The sequence below is a fragment of the Armigeres subalbatus genome, chromosome 2 (genome assembly GCF_024139115.2).
Source record: "Armigeres subalbatus isolate Guangzhou_Male chromosome 2, GZ_Asu_2, whole genome shotgun sequence".
Lineage (NCBI taxonomy): Eukaryota > Metazoa > Arthropoda > Insecta > Diptera > Culicidae > Armigeres > Armigeres subalbatus.
Window position 1 is genome coordinate 5078438 of NC_085140.1, and position 21630 is coordinate 5100067.

Sequence of the window (21630 nt, forward strand, 5' to 3'; positions counted from 1 at the left end):
GGCCGATGCAAAAACAGTACGAACAGTACGAAACTTATTCCCACACCGGAGTCACTCACCACATGACGATGAATCAAGCCGAAGCTAAAGCAGTACGAATAAAAACAAAACATATTCATATAGGAGGCACTCGCCAGCTTTGGGAGGATAAATACTGTTTGGTTCATTCGGGATGCATCGTTCATCGTTCTGCTTCGATTGCTTTCGCCAAATATGAGTGAATGCGAGTTACTTGATGCGATTTCCAGTAACCCTGTATAGGGGAACGGTTCGCCACTTCATCTCATAGCTCCTATTACCATCCCATCAAAAACAAAGCAATAGAAAGGAATTTGGTTTGTTAATTACTTTTGTGATTTTTTTCAGCAGTGAGCACGCATGTTGACAAAAAGAAGCGACGAATTTGGTGCCGTATTTCTTTGTTTAGCGATGAGATGGATATATGCACAGTAAGATGGAGATCGGAACAGTTCCCCTATATAAAAACCAATCTATGTATGTATGTTCGCTAACTACTTCTGAACCACTTGGCCGATTTCAACCAAATTTGGTACACGCATTCTATATCGTCAGGGGAAGTTAACAAAGGGGTGGGATGGTCATTTGGAAAAGAGGGAGGGGTGGTGGGAGGGGCTTTGTTCAGAAAACGAACAATTCTGTGTAACTTTCAACTCCCAGGACCGATTTCAACCAAATTTTGTACACATATTCACTACGAGGAGGCGATCATATGAGAGGGGATTTGGGAAAGGGGGAGGGATCTGAAGGGAGAGGGTTTTGTTCAGAAAACGGGCAATTTAAAGTAAATTAGGAACCCCTATACCGATTTCAGTCAAATTTGATACACACATTCTATATCATAAGAAAAAGATAACAAAGAGGGTGGGATGGTCATTGGAAAAAAGGGGAGGGTATAGGGGGAGGCGTTATCTTTGGAAAAGAGTAGCTCAGTGTAACTCCCAACCCCCAGGACCGATTTCAATCAAATTTTGTACACATGTTCACTATGAGGAGCCGATTGTATGGGAGAATAATTTGGACAAAGGGGGAGTCTGGAGGGAGGAGTATTGTTCAGAAAACGGGCAATTTAGTTTAACTTCTGAACCCCTGTTCCGATTTCAACCAAATTTGTTACATACATCCCAAGGAGAAGATAACAAAGGGGGTGAATGATCATTGAGAGAATAGGGAGGATAAGGGGGAAGGGGTTGTCTTTAGAAAACGAGCAATTCAGTGTAACTCCTAACCCTCAGGACCAATTCCAACCAGATTAAATGATTAAATAATTCAATTCTATGATTAAAGATTATGATTAATGATTTATTCATTTTTGACAATGATAATTATTAACGATTAAATTCATTTTTGACAATGATTAACGATTGTGAATAATGACCAAAAAAACCGTTGGAGTATGATTAACGATTACCGATCGTGATCAAATGTTGACACACGATGTGTATGATTAATGATTAACGATCGATATTATTAATGATTAATGATTATGAATGATCAAATTGAATGATTAGCATAGTGATCAATAAACGAGTAACCTCTATTCCAAATTTTAAAAGGTATAAAAATTATATGATTATGATTAAAGATTAATGAATAAAAGCAAGGTATGCAATGATCCAATGTTCCAGCATAACTTCTGTACCCCTTGCCCGATTTCAACCAAATATGGAACAAACATTCTTTTTCTTAAGAAGGCGAAGATGATAGGGATGATATTTAGAAAACGGGAAGGTTGTGGAGGGACTGGCATTGTTCAGCTCTCAATCACCTTAGTGTAACTTCTGATCTCCCCTTAGCCGATTTCAGTCAAATTTGGAACACACATTATTCATATTAAGGAGACAACGATAGCGGGTTAAGAATGGAAAAGAGGAGGTTGTGGGGGAGCTGTTTAGTTATCGATCAAATCAACACTTCATCGAAATCATGGTTTGCCCAGTGAAAAACAATGATTAATGTGTATCCTTCTGGATGGTGAATTTTATCATTTATTTCAAAATAGACGTTTTCCCGGAATAAGGCATCGGTGGATGTTTTTCCTTCTTTAGAAATAGACGTTTGCTCGGAATAAGGCGATTTTGGGTTTGATCCCTTTTTCAAAATCAGTCAATGTTTTCAAATGAAATCTGCCTTCTTTTAATCAAATGATGAAGTACCAATGAGAAAACAGAATTATCCTTTTGACTAATTGGTTTATTCATTTTCCGATTGTGAAAAATTGCGAATCAAACTGGCAACTTCGAGCAAGGCCGGGTACATACAGCTAGTATACTATATTTGTTCTAAATCAAATGATAGACAAAATATAAATTTTTCGATTTTGTGTTTGAAATTTTAAAGGCATTTTTAAGGAATTAAAAAAAAAGTGCATTGGGAAAGTTGTACTTGTAAGTAAATCAAAGAATCGATTGATCGAATACATTTTTTGTCAATTCCTGGGTTCTTATACAAATGTTGTTTGTTTTCAACACGAAATCGAACACGCTACCTCAGGCTCATTATTGTCATACCTTTTTCGGCTATCTGAGGCCCCATCTTATGAAATTCTATTGTACTAATTGATCAGCTTAATAGTGTTCTCTTCGATTATTGCCAATTTCAGTTCTCGCTGGACTTCCAGGGATATTATTTGCACTTTGATCAGTGTTGTCAGGTTGGAGTTCAATTGTATTTTTCTCTCATGAAACAAAAAGGCACCATTTAAAATGTGCAGAAGGTGTGAATCTCGTTCGTAAATTAAGTATAATTGGATGAGTCATCAAATTACGGTTGTTTGCAATTCTTGGTATCTCGTGATTCACATCGTTCTAGAATTCAACCTTGAATTGGAATTGGTGCGCACATATTCTTCTCCAAAGAATTACGGACCGTCGTATTGAGATTCCCCCTCTTGGTTAGTTACGTCATTTGTGATCAACATGGCTAGCATTTCCTGTCGAGAGCAGCAAAATATTTTTCTTGTGCGCACGACGACATCTGCGACGGCCGTCTATAACCTTCACAGACAAGCAGACTTTTGAACACGGTTCGCTACGACTGTGTTCGTGTCTGATGTTCTTGGATGTTAGGTGACAATATTTATGCTTTGAAGGTTTCTTATTTCGGCCGGGCAGTCCACTATCGATTTGTCTGTGAGCATTGAGCAGTGCTTCCTAAACATTCTCAGCGTATGTGAATTGATTTGAATATAAAGTTCGTTTTATACATCTATTCAATTCTTCTTATTCTTCTTCTATGGCTCTACATTTCAACTGGAACTTGGCCTGCTTCTCGACTTGCCCAGGCAGTCGCGAATGTTTCCCATCGGGAAACATCCTCGATCGAGAATCGATCTCCGTCCAATTAAAATTGTCAAACACATCAAAATTGACAGAAAGCAATCAGCCCTAAAATTTAAAATAGGTGAAGATATAAAACGTCTTCTACAAAATTAGGTAAGAGAAGCTTCTTTCTTTCACATAGGACATATTTCTTTATTTTATGATGCTTTCGTACGATTCATAATGCATCAAATTCAAACTCGTACTCTGCCTAAAAAAGTGACTATTTTTTTACTTAATGAGTATAGTATAGACAAAGTTCGCTCGGAGTATAGACAAAGTTCGCTGAATATATACAAGAGCTGCCCTATTTATCATAGAACGTTGGGACAATATGGATTAATTTTTGTCACCATATTTGCGAACTTTGGTTATACCCATAAGTGGTTCGCATCTCATAAAAGCTTGTGAACCCCTGGTATAGTATGCGCATAAGCCATGTGTACGATCACTTGGGCTGTGGGGTGCCGTCGTCGTCTGCTGCCAGAGCAAAATAATATGTGTAGTAGCGAGGAGATTCCGTAGCCCGGTTGAATGTGTTCGTGGCGCATATTTGTCGATTGAGGGTTCCACCGCGGGGATTCTCCTTGCTCTGTGTCTGGCCAATTCAGTTTCGGTCTACCCTCGGAGCTCTAGTGAGTGCGTGCGATTCCAACTACCCTACTATATGTACTGTTTGTAGAAACTGAATGTGTGACTTTTTTGGGAGTGTGCTTTTCGCAAGGGGGAAGAAACTAGTTTAATTACGTCATAACAGTAATTACTATTAGGGGAACATCACTGGAGTGTATATGCCAGCGTTTCGCTTCGCAATTGAGGAAACCGGAAGCGAAAACTGCGTGTTTGCTAGCTGCAGCGAAGTGTATCGTCGAGGGCTGTGAAATACAGCGTATTTATTTGCGGACGAAGTTTTTATTCGTGGATATCGATTTTGAAATGTTGGTTGCTTGCCTCAAGGTAAGAAATTGGTGTTGTTTTAAACCAAAATACACAGGAGAAAACATCGAACAGTGTGAAAAAGTATGGTGGAAAGATGCTAATTTGATTAGTAGATGAAAATGAACATGGTGATACTGTAGATATTGTAATCGTGATAAATTCAGATGCTGTGGCAGAAATATATTGCAGGACTATGCAGATGCTAGGCTTGGATAATGTTTCCTCTGTTATTTTGATAACGTTGGCGAGTGTTTAGAAGAATATGGAATATCGATTACTCGAGTCTTGTTCGCTGTGGGATTTTGCATTCACTGGACGTTCACCTACGGTAGAGTTCATGGTTTAACGGAAAGCAACAACAAAGTCATATGTACTACACCCAACCAAGGTCTACTACTCGGTGTTAGTGCTACGAAGCTCTGCAAAGGTAAATAATAGATAGAGGAGCCACGATGAAAAATGAAAGCTCGAATTTTACTGGCAGTGCCTAACGCTCGTTGCCAATGCTGCTGCTGTCGCTATCTAAAGTTCATAAAGCTATACACCGACGGTACGAGTGGAACGAGTTCGTTTGCTTGAATCGTTGTTCAGTGTTGTCGAACTGTTCGCATACGGAGCAAACCGTTCATGGACGACCGACACCCCTACAGTTGGACGTACTGCAAAGATGGTTGCTTTTCGTAGAAACCATTTTGAATACATTTAGGGTCGGTTGTTATGATGGGGGGAGAACGTACGGTTCAAGTAATTGGTAATTGTTTTTCACAGTCAGAATGTTATAAACATTCTACAATATTGATGTAGAACTTTTATTTTTAACTAGATGAATGTACCTGGGTTTGTTTGGAATTTCCGGTTGGATTTTGCAAATCAGTTACTGAAGTACTAAGTACTGAATTGTAGAACTTTGAATTAATTATAATGAAATCGTGTTGTCTCTTTGTTATTTTATTAACGAATTTATTCCCTCGGTTTACCATCGTTAACATTAGTACACCCGATTCTTTTTTTACACGGGGGATACGTTCCGTGTAAAAATTTTCAGTTCAAAATTTGAAAATCCGTGTAAAAAAAGTTTTATGATTTCTCGTCGAATCATGCAAAATGGAGCAACTTTGCAAAAATTGTGTATGGTTTTTTTTCACACGGCCGTATAAAAAAATCCGTGTAAAAACAGAATCGGGTGTACTCTTATTTCTTCTTAAATTTTCTATATTTTCTATTTAGAGTTTTTCAATACGTATTTTTTTCCAATATGTATTGGACAATGAGTATTCATTAAACCTTTTAGCTCATTTTGATGAATGTGATTCTTTGAGAGTGATTCTTTGTATAGAAAATGAAAATCAGGGTGTAAAACTTGAGGCGCCTAAAATTATACTCTTCCTTACAATCTCGTTTAAAATATGAATGCAATATTTACGGTTTTCGTCAAAGTTAGACCATATTTTCGTTGATTATGACATTCTTTTAGTGGATCAATCAATAAGCAAAATCTGCAGGTATCTGGCACCCCCAATCCCACTCTTTACGTTTGACAATAGCCAACATCTTTGAGTTTCCCATTGTTCGGTTAAAGTTGGGTTTCCCACTGACAATTCTATTTTGTAAACAAACCACTATAGACGAATCCAAGTAAAAATAAGAAGAAGACACACGACGGTGTTAACTTTGACAGATCCTACAGTACAGCATACATAATTAAAATCTGATTAATGTAGGGTACGGAAAAAGTTCTGAATTACATATTCGGAAGCTTATCTCAATTTTTTGAATATTTTCCAAAAATGTATCTATCATACAGTTCGGAACTTTTTCCGTATCATACTTCAATTAGATTTTAATTACATTTTGTCTAGAATTTATTATAAGCATTTTAAAATGATCTCCCTATGCTGAGCTGTAGGATCTGTCAAAGTTAACACCGTCGTGTGTCTTCTTCTTATTTTTACTTGGATTCGTCTATTCCGAATTGATGTTTTCCAAATAGACGTAATAATTTTTCATAATTTCTCAAGAACTTGCGCGAAAGTATGAATGCAAGGTGTATTTCAACAAGAAAATTGACATCTTTTATAAATTTTCATATTTCGATCGGCACCATGCGCCCACTTCGCCAAAATGCCATGATATTTAAAACATCTTTTCAAAGGCAGGTTTTCAACGACTATGATTACGCCTTCGTATGAAATTAATCGATGATTTTGATGCTGGCATCAGAAACATGGCCGCTTCGCAGACCCCTGAAAATCTGCCGCTATGAAATGAGCAGATGGCGCAATCGTAGATCTGTTCTGTCAAAAGCTCTCCCGTAGAAATATACATAGCGTCGCCGTTGTTTTGATGCGTTGAGTACACAATAATAAACCTTCAATTCTTTTTATAATTCTCAATTTTTCTACAACCTCTACTGCCGGCGGAAGCATAATTGTCCCATGTTTGCTGGGATTACCTATACATATGGGACAATTATGCGTCCACATGCAGGCCTTGCATTTTTTGTGTATATTTTATGAAAAAGTTGTACTTGTTATCACAAAGAAACTACGTGAAGAAATGCGCCATGACTTGATAGACTTGATATAATCTTGAAGGTTTAGTGACAAAGCCATCCTTATCGCCATGCGACAGTTTAAACACATTAATAAAGCTTTAAAAAAGCCATGCGACTCACATGATTATTTACAGTGCGCTGTAGTTGAAATGTAGTTACATTTATTGTTGTTGTCAAGACGTGACTGCGGTATATAAAAGAGGCATTGATAAAATTGTAAAATTTGAGTTAGTGGTGTTCAGTAAAAGAATTATCAATTCCTAAATATTTCAATGAAATTATTTGCACCACAAAAATACAAGTAAATTTTTCAAAATTTGAAGTGTATTTTTTTATAGAGAATGAATATTGTTGAAAAAAGTTAGACTTCAGAGTTTTTCTTTTCTATCTTTATTATAGAGATTTGCAGGAGCGACGACCTCGATAACAGAAATTGGTATGAACTAGCCTTGCATAAGAGGTAAAATACCAAAAAACTATACCAAAAACTTATTTGCAGAATACTTGATTCATAACATGCTTAGGTATTTCAATACCAAACGAATAATAATTGGTTATGCATTTGGTATTGAAATTCAATTGAATAACTGAGTTTGTTATGGCTCAAGTATTGTGCATATAAGTTTTTGGTATTATTCCTTTGGTATTTTACCTCTTATGCAGGGCTAGTTCATAACAGAGTATGGTATCAATAACAGAATTAGGTATTATTCAGCCAATTTCTCCTGCTCGGGAAGGCAAACTGCAGAGTTTTAATTTTAATTGAAATGGTTTACTTTTCATGAATTTGAAACACAAGTTGGAACTGTTCCATTCAATCCAAGTATAGTTAAATTGAATGGAACTGCACGAAGCATGAGCAATGTTCATTTGCCATGTCTAGTTAGTGTGCTGGTATTCCTGTGCCGCAAAAAAATAATGCATTTGTTTAATTATAGTCAACGCCAATATGAGAATGATTTTCGCTATGTAAAAAACAGGAACTATTGAAATACCCTTTCAAATATTTCTTAGTAAAGGAAGATCCATTAATTACGTTACGCAAAAATTTGCCATTTTCGACCCCCTCCCCCTTATGTTACACATTTTTGTAAGTATTGTATATTGAAGTATTCAATCGACGACGACGCTTGTAAAAAAAGATTGTTGCATAGGAGTTTGCAGGAGTTTTCCAATGTTGAATGCAAGCCAAAAATGATTCCTCGCAGAACATTTCAAATGATCTACAGTAAACTCTCCCTTACTCGATATTGAAGGGACCATCGAGTTAGGGTGGTATCGAGATAGGGAACACATTTATATTTTTTCCCATAATATCAAATACTTTTCATAGCTTGTAGAAATATGATTTAAAGTCATTTGGCAGAGTGTTATTTGACCGAAAAGGTCGTTTGGCCGAACTACATTTGGCCTAATAGTTAAATTGTTTCCTTATCAAGTGAAGAGAGAAGTACAATGTTTGAATTAAACAGTTGAAAGTGAGAATTAAGAAGTGAGAAATGAGAAGAAAGGAGGAAGGAAAAGTAAGTAGGAAAGTAGTAAGTAGTAAGAAGGAAAAAGAATGAAAGATGGATGAAATAGGAAGAAGTAAGAAGATAGAAGTAAGAAGGAAGAAGAAGGAAAAAAAGAAGAAGGAAGAAAAGGGACGAATAAATAAGGGGAAGGCTCTCACTTTGAATTTCTTTCTTTTATTTGTCTCTTCTCACTTCTCAATTCTCATTTCCCACTTCTAACTTCTTACTTCTCACTTCGCATTTCTTTCTAAGAATTCTTTCTTTCTGCAAGAAGAACAAAAGCGGAAGAAAGTAGAAAGAAGAAGAAATAAGGGAAAGGAAAAGGAAAGAAAATAGAATGAAGAGGGAATAAGGAAGAAAAAAGCTCATTTAACACTTCTCACTTTTCAATTCTCACTTCTTACTTTCCACTTCTTACATCTTACTTTCCACTTCTTACTTCTCACTTCTCATTTCTTACTACTTACTTCTCACTTCCCACTTTTTTCCTCTCACTTCCACGTTTCATTTCCCACTTCTCACTTTGAATTTCTTTCACTTTATTTGTCTCTTCTCACTTCTCAATTCTCATTTCCCACTTCTAACTTCTTACTTTTCACTTCGTATTTCTTTCTAAGAAAGAAAGAAGGAGCAAGAAGGACAAAAGCGGAAGAAAGTAGAAGGAAGAGGGTAGAAAGAAGAAGAAATAAGGGAAAGGAAAAGGAAAAAAATAGAATAAAGAGGGAATAAGGAAGAAAAAAGCTCACTTAACACTTCTCACTTTTCAATTCTCACTTCTTACTTTCCACTTCTTACTTCTCATTTCTCATTTCTTACTACATTCTTCTCACTTCTCAATTTCTTCTTCTCATTTCTCATTTCTCAATTCTCGCTTCGAATTTCTTATTTCTCATTTTTCACTTCTCACTTCTCACTGCTTACATCTCACATAGCACTTCTCACTTCTAAATTCTCAATTCCCACCTCTCACGTTTTCCTTTCCTTACTTTCCACTTCTTACTTCATACTCCTGATTTTCTACTTCTCACTTTCCAATTCTCATTTTCCATTTTTCATTACTCTTTTTCCACTTCGCATTTTTCACTTTCAATTTTTCACTCCCACTTCTAACTTTTCATTACTTTTCACTACTTTCAATCTTTATTTTCAATTATTCGGCCAGATGAAGTTCGGCCAAATGGCCCGACACCGTGTATAGTTAGCGAGGGAAAAATGCATTGGAAAATTACTTCGACTTAGAAAATATCGAGTAAGGGAGGTATCGACTTACAAGAATATCGAGTTACAGAACATCGAGTTAGAGAGTGTTCGCAAAACATAAATGAAGCTTTGGTTTGATAAACTGCATATGTAACATTTTGGCAAAAATGAGATTTTCATATATTCTGACTCCTTGTCCAAAAATACATATTCTGGCAAAAAAATACGAAAATAAATCCTCGGAAATGTATGACATTTTTTCGTTTGATATTTTTTTTTCAAATTACAATTTTGGCAATATTCGGTTTTTGGCAACATTTGATTTTGACAACAAAGCCTTTCGATTTTAACATTTTTTTTTTAAATCTTCATTAAAGTGTTTTGCAAACTTAAAATTATGTTCCAAACAATTTTGTCAACCCATTTTTTTAAAATTTATTGAAATTTTCAAAAAAGAATCATAGTTCGAGAAGACAAGGGTAGTCCACAGAAAAGCAAATCTCGCACGCAATTAAAACTAGTAATTGATGTCGTGGACTGTATCGTTGCATGTTGGATGATAAACTGAGTTGTTAGAATGCATTCGAAGGCTTCATTTCGAGCCAGATAGACCTTCCATTCCATTCAGTTGTCTTATGATAAGCCCTATTGATTGTGTTATTACACTTCAAAATCGCAGGTACTTCTGACGAGTGGTTTCTTAGAATCTGTTTGTTTGTCCGTTGAAGGATTATTCACATCCGTCGTTTTTCATTGAATTCATTCATGTGACTGTTTTTATCAATGCTTTATCAATAATGTGAAAGTAGGGGGATGCAGTATCCAGTGTCAAGTCCCAATTCGCCTATACAGATAAAAATTTAAAGTAAGCACAGAGCCTTTCTTAACGCCTCTGAGTACGAGGCAGGCTAAACGTAAAAAAATCTCTACAAGACATTTATTTTTCATCCAACATGTCGACAATTATGCGACACACTTGCACGAGTCTTGTCCATGCGGTTCATCCAAGCCCGCGCATGTCGACCCAGTTTCTGCCATAGCTCCAATAACTCCTAAAAGGTTAGCTGCCGCCTCTCCTCAATCAGTGGAACAGCCTCTAACGACCATCTAGGAGGCAACTGCGATTTGGTTGCGAACTCACGACTCTCGATCTGTAAGATTGTAATTCACCATCCCTGTTGTTTCGAGACAACTCCAGCTCACTTCTGATCGGTCCGACTGCATGTTGGTTGCCTTTGTCCAATCGGCAGGAGGGCTCGATTGCCGTTCATTTGCTCGGTTGCGGTCCAAACCCAAGTCTCTTGGAGCTTGGGAATGGAATGCAGCAGCAGCAGCACCAGCCCCAGACAATCTCCCGAACTTCATCTTCGGCAAGCAGTGCTGTGCTGTTCTGTTCGTTCATGCTTGGTAAAGGTACTTCACTGTGCTAGCCCAATCTCGAATTCAGTGCAGAAGAGGAATGGCACAAAAAGGCAGACCTCAATGCGGCAAGAGATGTTATAAATAAAAATAATTATGTTCCTCCGACTGCGGTTGATGTTGTGGCTTTAGAGGCTGGGAGCGAGAGCTCGAATTCCTTTCGAAACAGCGGCGACTTTAGCCTTTTGCCTCACCCAGGTTTCTTGAATGAAAGTCGTGAGATTGTTGTTTGAGGCCCCTTCATGTTCGCGACCTATGTACTCGATGGCAACATTCTCCAGTGGGTCTTTCTCTATTACTGTTATTGAGAACAACAGCAATGAACGCTAATTCGAGGCAATTTAGTGTAGTACTAGATGACGGTTTTCTACACCGATCGAAGTATGCGATTTAATTTTTGCCAACGGCACTCCTTCCCATATCGCACAGGCTCCCGTTAGGAATCCGTTAGCTTACTCGATCAAATCTGCTTTCCACTGGTATCTTTCCTAATCGGACTGATAGAATGGAAGAGGAAAACCAGCACGTTCCACCAATCACGGTGCAAAACAATAAATGATTAACGCGACACCTGTCCGGTCGTACTGGTTTCCAAGCAACTTCCCCTGCTTAGTGCTTCGTGACGCGTACAATTACAGTAAAACCCACATTCTAGAGCTGCCCGTTTAAGATGCGAGCGAGGGCACACGCTCCTCAAACACTTGCCGGAATCGATTATCCGGTCTCTTCAGAAAACTTGCCGTAGAAAATTAGGCACAGAGCGCATAAAGGAAACGAAACATCTGCCGAAACTTAACCCGCGGCATAGGGTTGCCAACTGCCGTCCACGATCGTTTGTACCATCCAGGGAAGCTCGATCGATTCGATCGCCCTAAATCGCCGTACGAAACCGAAAAAGGAAATTGCAGCTGTCTCCAGTCAATGTTGCCGCCGAATGAATGGGCTATTGAAAGATTATGATGGTTCCTCGAAATACATACAAGAAAAAAAAACGCCATGTGCAGTCGAAGAATTTCCTGCGCTGCATGAAAGAGAGTGGCACGTGAAACCCGAATGAAACCCGTGATGAGAAGTTTCCAGCTGCTGCTGCTTTGCTCTAGAAAATTAAGCAATGCGTGTCCTATCATCCAGCTGCGGAAGGGAGTGTATGTAGCACACATACGTACACGAGCTTTTGGCATGTGTCAAAAACGATGGCAACAGCATAATGAGTGAGGTGTTTTTTCTCCTCTGGCTGGATCTCTGTGAATCATCACTCACAGGACATCAAGGCAGGCGTTGGGCAGGTTTGAACATGACACGAAAGTCTAACGTTCGTTTTTGAACTGGTCGGGGTGCTTTGATGGATTATCCTCTTTTTCGGAGGATTTGGATTAGTTGGCCTGCCAAAAAAGTGGTGCCTAACTATAGAACAAAATTCAGTAGAAATATATTGAAAGGGGGTTTGTTAACATTTTTTGCTGAGTTGAACGTTTTACTCCTTCTTTACAGTAATGTCTGTGATTGTATACTAATTTTATATCAATTGGAAACACTAAAACAATACCAATATGCCATCAGTGGTAACAGTGAAAAGATCTATTTGGTAAACTTTCCTATTCGTCACCCAGGGATGGTTTCAACCATTTAGTCAAAGTCAGATTCATTTGTCATTAAATTTGTTTCAGAAAGCTGATTTTCAAAATGTTTTGTATTGTGGACTTTTAACGCGATGTTTTTGTCTTTGGCATAGTAGATTGCTATTTGGAAATTTGAAAATAATTTTGTATTATCACTGTATTCTAGATGCTGTATTCTAAAATATATAGATTTTTTCAAAGTTTGCAGAATCTTCTTGTCATAAGACGAGTTTGTACTTCAATTCCACTACTTTTGCAGAATCTTTCGCAGAATTATGTAATTTATTTTTGGGTGTATTTGAACTGCAAAGGGCATTTATATATAAAGATGATAAAGATATGTTGTATTCTGAAATGTTGCCTTTCCAGCAAGACAAGTTGCTCAGCCCCAAAAATGTCTTAAAATGTCTCGAATAAAAAAATATCATTTTTTTCTAATTTATAAATTGAAGAATTTATAAAATATCGGGTCATGTATTCTTGACCGATGCTCTTTCGTTTGCAACCTTAAACGAGGTAGGGCTTTAGGATCCAATTGTTGCCAGAAAATCAGTTAGAGAACTGGATACTGCGAAAACGAAGAAGGCAGCCGCTTTTTTTACTTCCAAGTGATGAAAGAATCAATTAATTGCAACCTTTAGAGAAATATACAAAACAAAAAACTAAACTAAAACTTAATTAAATTTTGTTCAGTTCTCAAATAATTACAATACTCCTTAACATGAGATCCGAAAATAACATAACCTTAATCTAATCGAGTCTATCCGCACCTGCACCACCAGGGGTTAAAATAACTATATCACAGATAACAGACATTTAGGCTGGTATCTGATACGTGTGTAAACATCCGCAACTGGTGATCCGAATGTATTGAATATTTGGAACGCAATTGGCAATCGATCATTTCTGTGTAAAACGCAGCCTAAATGCGACTGTCAATTTATTGGCTGCGTTCGACGGTTGCTATTCAGTTGCGTCCGTATAAACTTCCACAATCAGTTGAGTAGATGGCAGTAGTGAGTCAAAGTATATCAGTTTAAAACTTTACACAAGATTTTCAATAAACTTTGTTGTAGCCTGAATATCTGTTATCTGTGACTATGTTACAATGTTTTCCTATCTTTTGTGCACACACCCATTATGTACACGAACGGATAGATATTTGGTCAAGCTGTTTCGATTAGTATACATATAATACTATGAGTATTCGAGTCTCCTTTAGAAATTTTCCTTTTGGAGTGAAAACTACGTTGCGCGAGAAAAGCAAAAAGTAAAACCAGTCTCCCTAACATTACTGTTTGGCTTTCTCGTGTACCAAGGTGTACCGTTGGGCTATATCAACAGTTTCGTTCAATACAGGCACAGCTCGCAAGCTGCAAATGTTCAGAAACGATGGTTTAAACTTTCGATTGCGATTTCGCAGATCTTTTTGCATGTGTTGATACAAATGGATTAGTTTATTATGTTTCAGCAAAAAAAAAACAGCGAATGTATGGACTCATATACATTTTTCGAGAAATCGTCAAATTTTGAATTAGCATAACTATTTTCATATTGTGAATTTCGACCTAAGTGTTTGTCAGGTGAAACTTTATAACATTTTCCATGCTTTGTCATCAAAATGTCGCAAACGATTTTTTTTAAAAATTGTGCAACAAGAACTTTTGATAGGGCCGTCGTTCATATAGCAATCGATTCAGCTCGGCGAATTTAGGTGATGCCTGTCTGTGTGTATGTATGTGTGTATGTATATGCGCAAACAATTTATCTTTTAGGCACTTGTTTGTATTCGATTTGCTTGCAACAGGTTTCATTCGACAGGGAATCCCGTCCCATTGTTCCATATAAGAAATTGGCCAGGGCGGCCTATGGGCTCGACAGTCAAAAGTTATGGTCAAAATATTAACTTCAAATCATGTACAGTTTTTTTTGTTTTAATTTGCTTTTTTAGTTGGGGTTCAATAATTGAGGCGAAACCCTAAAGCAGCTAAACGTCAAAATGTGATCTCAAAATCGCGTAGACGTTTTCTTTCCGTGTTTGGCGGGATCGATATTTCTCGGCGCGTATTTTTTTTTATTCGCTCGATGCAAATAAAAAAAAACACATTGACGCTTATCAAAACGTCCCAATTTAAGAACGATCACTGTATAGAAATGTTTCTGTAAAGTCACGTTTTCGGCACTCATCCGAATTACTCGCAACAAGTTGCGTTCGAAGTGAAGTTTTACAATGGGTAGAACTAAAATGAGGTCCTATCTAGCTATCTGTGATATTTTAGACCTCTTCGCATATGTTTGTTAACTTTTAAACGCACAAGGAAAACATCGTAACCAGCTATTTGGTTTAATTAGGGTTTTTAAGTACATTTCTTCTGGCCATTACAATGCTAGAGAAAACCATTATAACTCGCTAAATCAGGGCCTGATGCAGGGGGTCAGGGTTGGGCGTGGCCCCGGGCCCCCACAAATCCTATGTACCAAAACCAACATTTTTTGTACATTTTGGGGCCCCCTTCTGGCTAAATCCGGTCCTGCGCTAAATAATTGTGTTTCATATGGGGAATAATTTTGATTCAGTTTCCATGTACTTTCCAGAACGAATTCCATTGTAATCAATTCATATATTGATCGGGCGGAGTCAATCAATTGATAAGATTGCACGAGTTCAGAAGAATGTTGTTTTCAATATGTCAAAGTCAATTCAGTGAAAAACATGGATCTCAGCACTTGTTATAAGACGAGTATTTCGAGTAAGACGAGTAAGGTCGCCTTCAGTGTCTCGTACTTGACTCGACGTATCTGTCAAGGTATAATTAAGAGCTGGAATTAGATGGGATTGTATAAAGTCGTCTTATGACAAGTGAAGACATTCCACTAAAAAGCTCAAAATAATTTTCTTAATGGTCAACGGTCAATCTCATCGCCGCCGTCGTGAGTGCGACTGTAGGGCAGCTAAATATTCTTTTTAGTACCAACCATTCAATTTAGCATTCAACCCAACACAAGTTGCTCTGACAGGCTGCTCAGTTCGTGCGTTACCGCATGAATGTGAGTGGCCCCTTTAAACGCGTGGTGAAATTTTTGTCATTTGCTGGGTGAATGTAAATATTCGTGGCGCACTGGGTGAATTGAGTTCTGTTGTTCACTCCTCTTCCTCTTTGGGAATTTGTTTCAACTTGTGATGACATTTGTAAAATCTTTAAACTCTTTTGTAATGTCTTCCTAATCCTAATCTAGACTTAAAAAAACACCTTAATAAAAGCTTAAAAAATGTAACGTCTTTCATTTGAATTTAAATCAGGATCACTCATTAAATCACTCTTAGAGTGAAATCAGGAGTGATTCAGTTTCATTCCAAATTTTCGACCACTATTCTAGTTTGAATATGGAGCCAAATAGAACAAACTCGCTGGTTTCCCCAGCAGTGTTCTATTCATGTTTTTCAAATTTTCAATTAAATGAAATCATCATGTTGGCGCCAAGAAAGGCGCCGTAATTGCAAAGTGGATTGATCCGTAGATAAAATGACGCATTCATACATCAAAACAATTGGAAAATATTTGAATCTCGTGATTCAATCGTGGTTCAAATCTGCAGAAAATAGAACGGAGCGTTATACCAGTTTTATTTTTTTGACATTTGACTGGTATAAAAAATGAATCTAGAACAGCTGCTGGGAAAATGAATCTTTCAGATTCATATTCAAACTGACAGCTCCGAACGATTTGAATCACTGCTGATTTTACCCTAATGGCGCCGGTAGCCTCTTACGCTTATCTCAATAAGCTTCAAACGCAGACTCGTCTTTCCTCGGCTAAGCAAGCCTGCCATTTCTATTGGAGCCCTATAGTAGCATTTAACGCGAAACTGATTATGTATTATGTGGAGGGTACATATAACAAATTTATTTGGAACATTTTTATTATGAACTTATTTAATGCTGCTAACACTTATTGGATTATCTTCATACTTGCCTTCAGGTAATAATCAATCATAACTGTTGGCATTTGTGGAGTAATTTTTCAAAAATCTTTGCATATTTCAATTCAATCGGAGTTTGTTTATCGACCCTAATAAGTGCCTTCCATAATGTTCATATTTGGTACTGTTCCAACCTTGCCTAGATATCTACATAGGGGCCGCACACTAATTACGTAAGCAATTTTTCTGGGTTTTTCAAACCCCCTCCCCCCATGTAAGATTTTTCCCATACAAATAATTTTTTTATTCATATGGAACGTAAGAAAATGTCAAACCCCCCTCCCGCCATAAGTGCTTACGTTACTAGTTTACGACCCCATATGAGTTTATTTTGCATATCCATATATGAGTCAGTAATGCATCAATCATACTGCATACACTCCTATTTATTTAACGCTTCTTTTTATTTCATTTCTGGCTTTCCCGAACACGATAAGATAGGTAATCGTAATTGAATGAAACGTCAAGTTTTTTTTTGTATTTGGAAGCAGATATTATTTTCGTGGAACTCTTTGCATCACCAGAACCGGAAATTACTCATTGGCCAGGGGAAAAATTCCACAAATGTACACAAATTAATTTCTACGTGGGCGTTTTACTATCGGTTCCCCGTCTGTATTGCGAAAACACAGCACACTGGCGCCCGGCCAAGTACTCTAATCATGACAAACAATGTAAATATCTTCCCCACCGTCACTGCAACGTGCCGCTAGTGTGTTTGCACAATATTGCGATAGTGATAATTGCCACTAAACGAAATGAGTTTATCTCAAATAGTAGGGTATCTGTTCTATTGCAAACGTCGAAGTGGTCTTAATGCTATCTGTTTCCTATATGTGATCACATATAATTAGGAAAAGTTCAATCGAAGAAATTAAAAAAACAAAATAATTAGTACTTCAATGCTTTATTACGTCGTATGTTTATTCTTAAAATGTGGCCCTATTTTTTCGCCACTTGAAACTGGCCCTCAAGGTACCAGATATAAAACGCTTATCAGGGAGTTAGGCCACGTGAACGTCATTTCCGCTTCCTTTTGGGCTACAATTGCATTTATGTCCGATTTTTTTTTATTCATATGTGTCTGATGTGCATCCAATATTAACGTGAAGAATTCGATCGATCACACGAGTTGGGTATTACATTACATCGCGATTACTTGATTGATTGGTTAATAATTGCTGTTATCTTCATAATTATTTACCCAAGAATGTGTCAAGTATGGTGCGTAGGTAGTCTTTCCTAGAATGGAATAACATTTTTGCTTGCTTACGTTTACAAAAAGAGTAAGGAATGTGAATTGGGTCGAATGCGTAATAACAGATTTGCTAGTTGCAGTTGTGTGGCATTACTTGTGTTGATTTCTTGTGGTTTACTCGCTATGCTAAATTCTACAAATATTTTGCTACACACCAGTTGACACTCTTCGGATGTGTTTGCATGTAAACAATAAATTGCGCTCCGATTGATTTTAACGCAATTTGGAGCATTTTTTCTTTCTTGTAAACGAGTGAAACATTGATTTTTTTTGCACAAAAAACTCATGCGTAAACCAATTAATTCGCGCATTAGATTTAGGGGAGGTTTGAGTATGATTTCACTTAACCAACGGCTCCTAATTGAAAGGCCGAATCGAGCAAAGGTGTGACTGAAATGCGATTATGATCGGTAAAGCATGGCTGGTACCTGAATTGGTTTAGCAATCATCTTATCAGTCTTAGGGAAGATCCATTAATCACGTAGCGCAAAAATTGACCATTCTCAACCCTTCCCCCCCATGAATCATTTAAAACTTTTGTATGGATTGTCACGACCAATCCCCTCCCCTTAGCGTTAAGTAATTTATGGATGCTCCCTTATCTTTCCGAGTAAAAATGCGATATAATGTTCAATATCAGTAAATAGCGCTTCAGTCGACGAACATCATTTGATTACAGAGTGTAGTTATATGTAAGGTTTTTTCGGTTCGTGAAAAATTCAGCAATGGTAGTTATTTTAGTGGAAAAAAGTTTATAAAGAATACTAGTTTTTATTAATCCATTTTCAAAATGTTTATTAATTTAAGGGTATGTCTATAATATGTATAAAATTATTTAAACATTTCGAAGTATGACGTTATATAATACATTGGGCTACCCTAAAAGCTTAAACTTAATTATTGGTGTACAACTTTCTTGAAAAGTAAACGAGTCCGGTTCCAAATACAACTTTCTACTAGTAACCGGCTCAACCGTAGTATAGAAGAGTGCTCACTACTCACTTAACCAATGTGAAATGGTCCGGTATCGCAAAAGTCGTCAACCTGCTTCACCGCCAGCCTCGTCGGATGCATTTTCCAACCGCAATTTTCCACCATACCTTTTCGGGCCGGACGGTTCCAGCAGCCTCCCCCAAGCCAACCCAACCGCAGCGCAAGTATAGGGTAAAGTTGCTAAATTAGTCTTTCTTTTCTTCTCTTTCTCTTTTCATCTGGGCGACCGAACAGATCGATGTTTTCCCATCCGAACCAATGGTAGCCAACGAGCAACTGCAGCATCCCCATCATCTGCATCATATTCATCATCTGTATTGAAAACAAACGAGAGAAAACCTAAAACTGCGAGAGAGACATATAGTGGAACTGCAACTGCATCTCGTTACATCTCTCACATTCGATCCAGCCTTGGCGGTCGTCGTCACAACAAAAAACTATTCGAAGCAGCTGTGCACTTGGAAAATCCCAGGCAAACTCGTTCGGTTTAGTCTCTGAGCAACTGCCGCGGACTCGAGATCGTTGTCTTCGCCGTTGTCGTCTTTGTCGCAGTCATCTCTGGACTGCACTTTCATCTTCCCCTTTTACATCGCTTCTTCGTCGATTCATTCGTCTCTTCCGGCATCGTATTCGCGAGAAAAAAGGTGCATCGTGCGAGAAGAAAACTATGACGGCTCAAGTATTATCGCTACCGCAGGACTTTACGGACAACAAAGTCAAAGATGAGAATCCCTATGGAGAGACAGGAACGTCTGTGTCAATTTCGTATCACACGGAGGTCGCCAGGTTGGAGTCTTTCCGAAGCTGGTCGGTAATCTTCATCAGCAAGACTGAACTGGCCCGATATGGATTCTACTATGTCGGGCCAAACGATATGGTAAAATGCTACTTCTGTCGTGTGGAGATAGGACTATGGGAACCGAACGACAATGTCCTCTCGGAACACCTGAGATGGTCTCCATACTGTCCACTGCTACGCAAGCGACAAACAAACAATGTTCCGATAGATTCAAGCTTCCTAGACCAGCTCCCGGAGCCCAGCTACGATACATGTGGTATTAGAATAAGAGGAAATTCTGTAGCGGAAAATGCCTATTCATCGGGTCGGAGCAGCAGTGGGTCGCAAACTTCACCACCCAGCTCGCTCACGTCCGATTCTAGTATGGCATCCAATGGACCAGTCATTCAAGAACAATTGGCACCGGCTCTACCCCAGCAGAAACGACCGGAATATCCTAACTATGCCATCGAAGCGAAACGACTGGAAAGCTACGAAGATTGGCCAAAGTTCATGAAACAGAAACCGAAGGAACTGAGTGACGCCGGGTTCTTCTACACCGGCAAAAGTGATCGTGTCAAATGCTTCAGCTGTGGCGGAGGCCTAAAAGACTGGGAAGCTGAAGATGAACCGTGGGAGCAGCATGCCATGTGGTATAGTAACTGCGAGTACCTGAAACTAATGAAAGACGAAGCATACATCGCGCAATGTTTGGCCAAGAAGCAAAAGCCTTCCGAGACCAACGGCTCTGATGTTGCACCATCCGGTTCGCCACAACCGTCGACCTCCGGAGTGGCATCGGCAACCACATCCTCGCTCCAATCATCTCAATCGTCCAGCTTGAGTGTATCCGCCGAAGAAGACAACGCCATGGCCGGCTGCAGTAGTGATGAAGATGAACCAAATAAAAAATTAGACACCAGTCGGACTTGCAAAATTTGTTATGTTAATGAGTACAATACTGCTTTCTCGCCATGTGGTCATGTAGTGGCCTGTGCTAAGTGCGCTTCTTCTGTCACCAAGTGTCCGTTGTGCCGGAAACCTTTTACCAATGTGATGAGAATTTATCTAATGTGAATAAAGAATGTTTTAGTACAACAGTGCTAAGAACGCTAAGATTCTGCTTAAAGAATCAGCGAATCACGTCAGCAGGCACAAGCGGAGAAACGCTATCAAAACCAAAGCGGTTTCAAAGCTTTGATTCCTGAGTGCGATGTTGGAGATTTTCGTACCGAAATTTTTCTTTAATTGATTGATCGGCAACATTGCAGACTTCCCACCACTTTTTTGTTTTGGATGAAGATCAACTAATAAAAGTTAAAAAAAAAACATCATTGATCCAACTAATGGGAATATTGGGTTTCTCGCACAACAAAGTTGTATGCAAAGCTTTAGGTTCACTTCAAAACTGATTGCAATGATAGGGACAGTCAAAATATTCATACTAATCGTCTTAGTTGGACAAACTTAACAACAGTTTCTGACTATCTGTGCGCAGTATGTGCGCTATTGTAAAGTTAAATATTTCTCATTAGTTAGACCCACAAGGTCCATTCTTCTAGTTTTTTTAGCAATGCAATTCAATAATTTTAATGGTCAAAATGAAAGCTTTATCATCACTAGGTGGATCAATCAGATTTTCCATAACTTTTCAACGCCGCAACTGACCGTGGCCAACTTTGTTGTACGAGAGAGACAAAAAGATATATATTTAGTAATAAAATTGTGTTAAAAATGTAATTTAACTGAGGTGTAAAATGTACGTTGTTGTGCGAAAGAAATTCCTATCTTCAGTTCCCATAATACGTGATTTTTAATTCTTATTCAACAATGCTGCTAGTTTTTAGTGTTTAATTAATGTCTGTCATATTTTTAACTTTATATTTAAAACTTAGGCCAAGTACTTTTGGGAAATTTTATTTTTACCCCATAGAATTTTTTAACATTTATTTTATTATTTAAGCATTTTTTTCTGGGATTTTCGTACCACCCTCCCCCCAGGTAAGATTTTTCCTATACACATTATTTTTTGTTTAT

The 21630-nt window shown here is 38.0% G+C and overlaps 1 protein-coding gene across 3 annotated transcripts in view; it reads left to right on the top strand.

Annotated features, from left to right (window-relative positions):
* LOC134217555 (death-associated inhibitor of apoptosis 1) overlaps window positions 1-21333 on the top strand; it is a 94421-nt gene extending 73088 nt beyond the window's left edge. The window contains exons 1-2 of one of the 3 annotated variants that reach the window (XR_009981089.1): window positions 3705-4295; window positions 19050-19253. Coding sequence is in view for 1 of the 3 variants with exons in the window: in XM_062696333.1 (XP_062552317.1) it covers window positions 19483-20670 (1188 nt within the window). In the remaining 2 variants the exon portion in view is untranslated. Of the gene's footprint in view, window positions 1-3704; window positions 4296-15157; window positions 18631-19049 lie in introns of those variants that run through there. The other 2 variants (XR_009981090.1, XM_062696333.1) reach the window with 2 other exon arrangements.
* The last annotated feature ends 297 nt before the right edge of the window (window positions 21334-21630 follow it).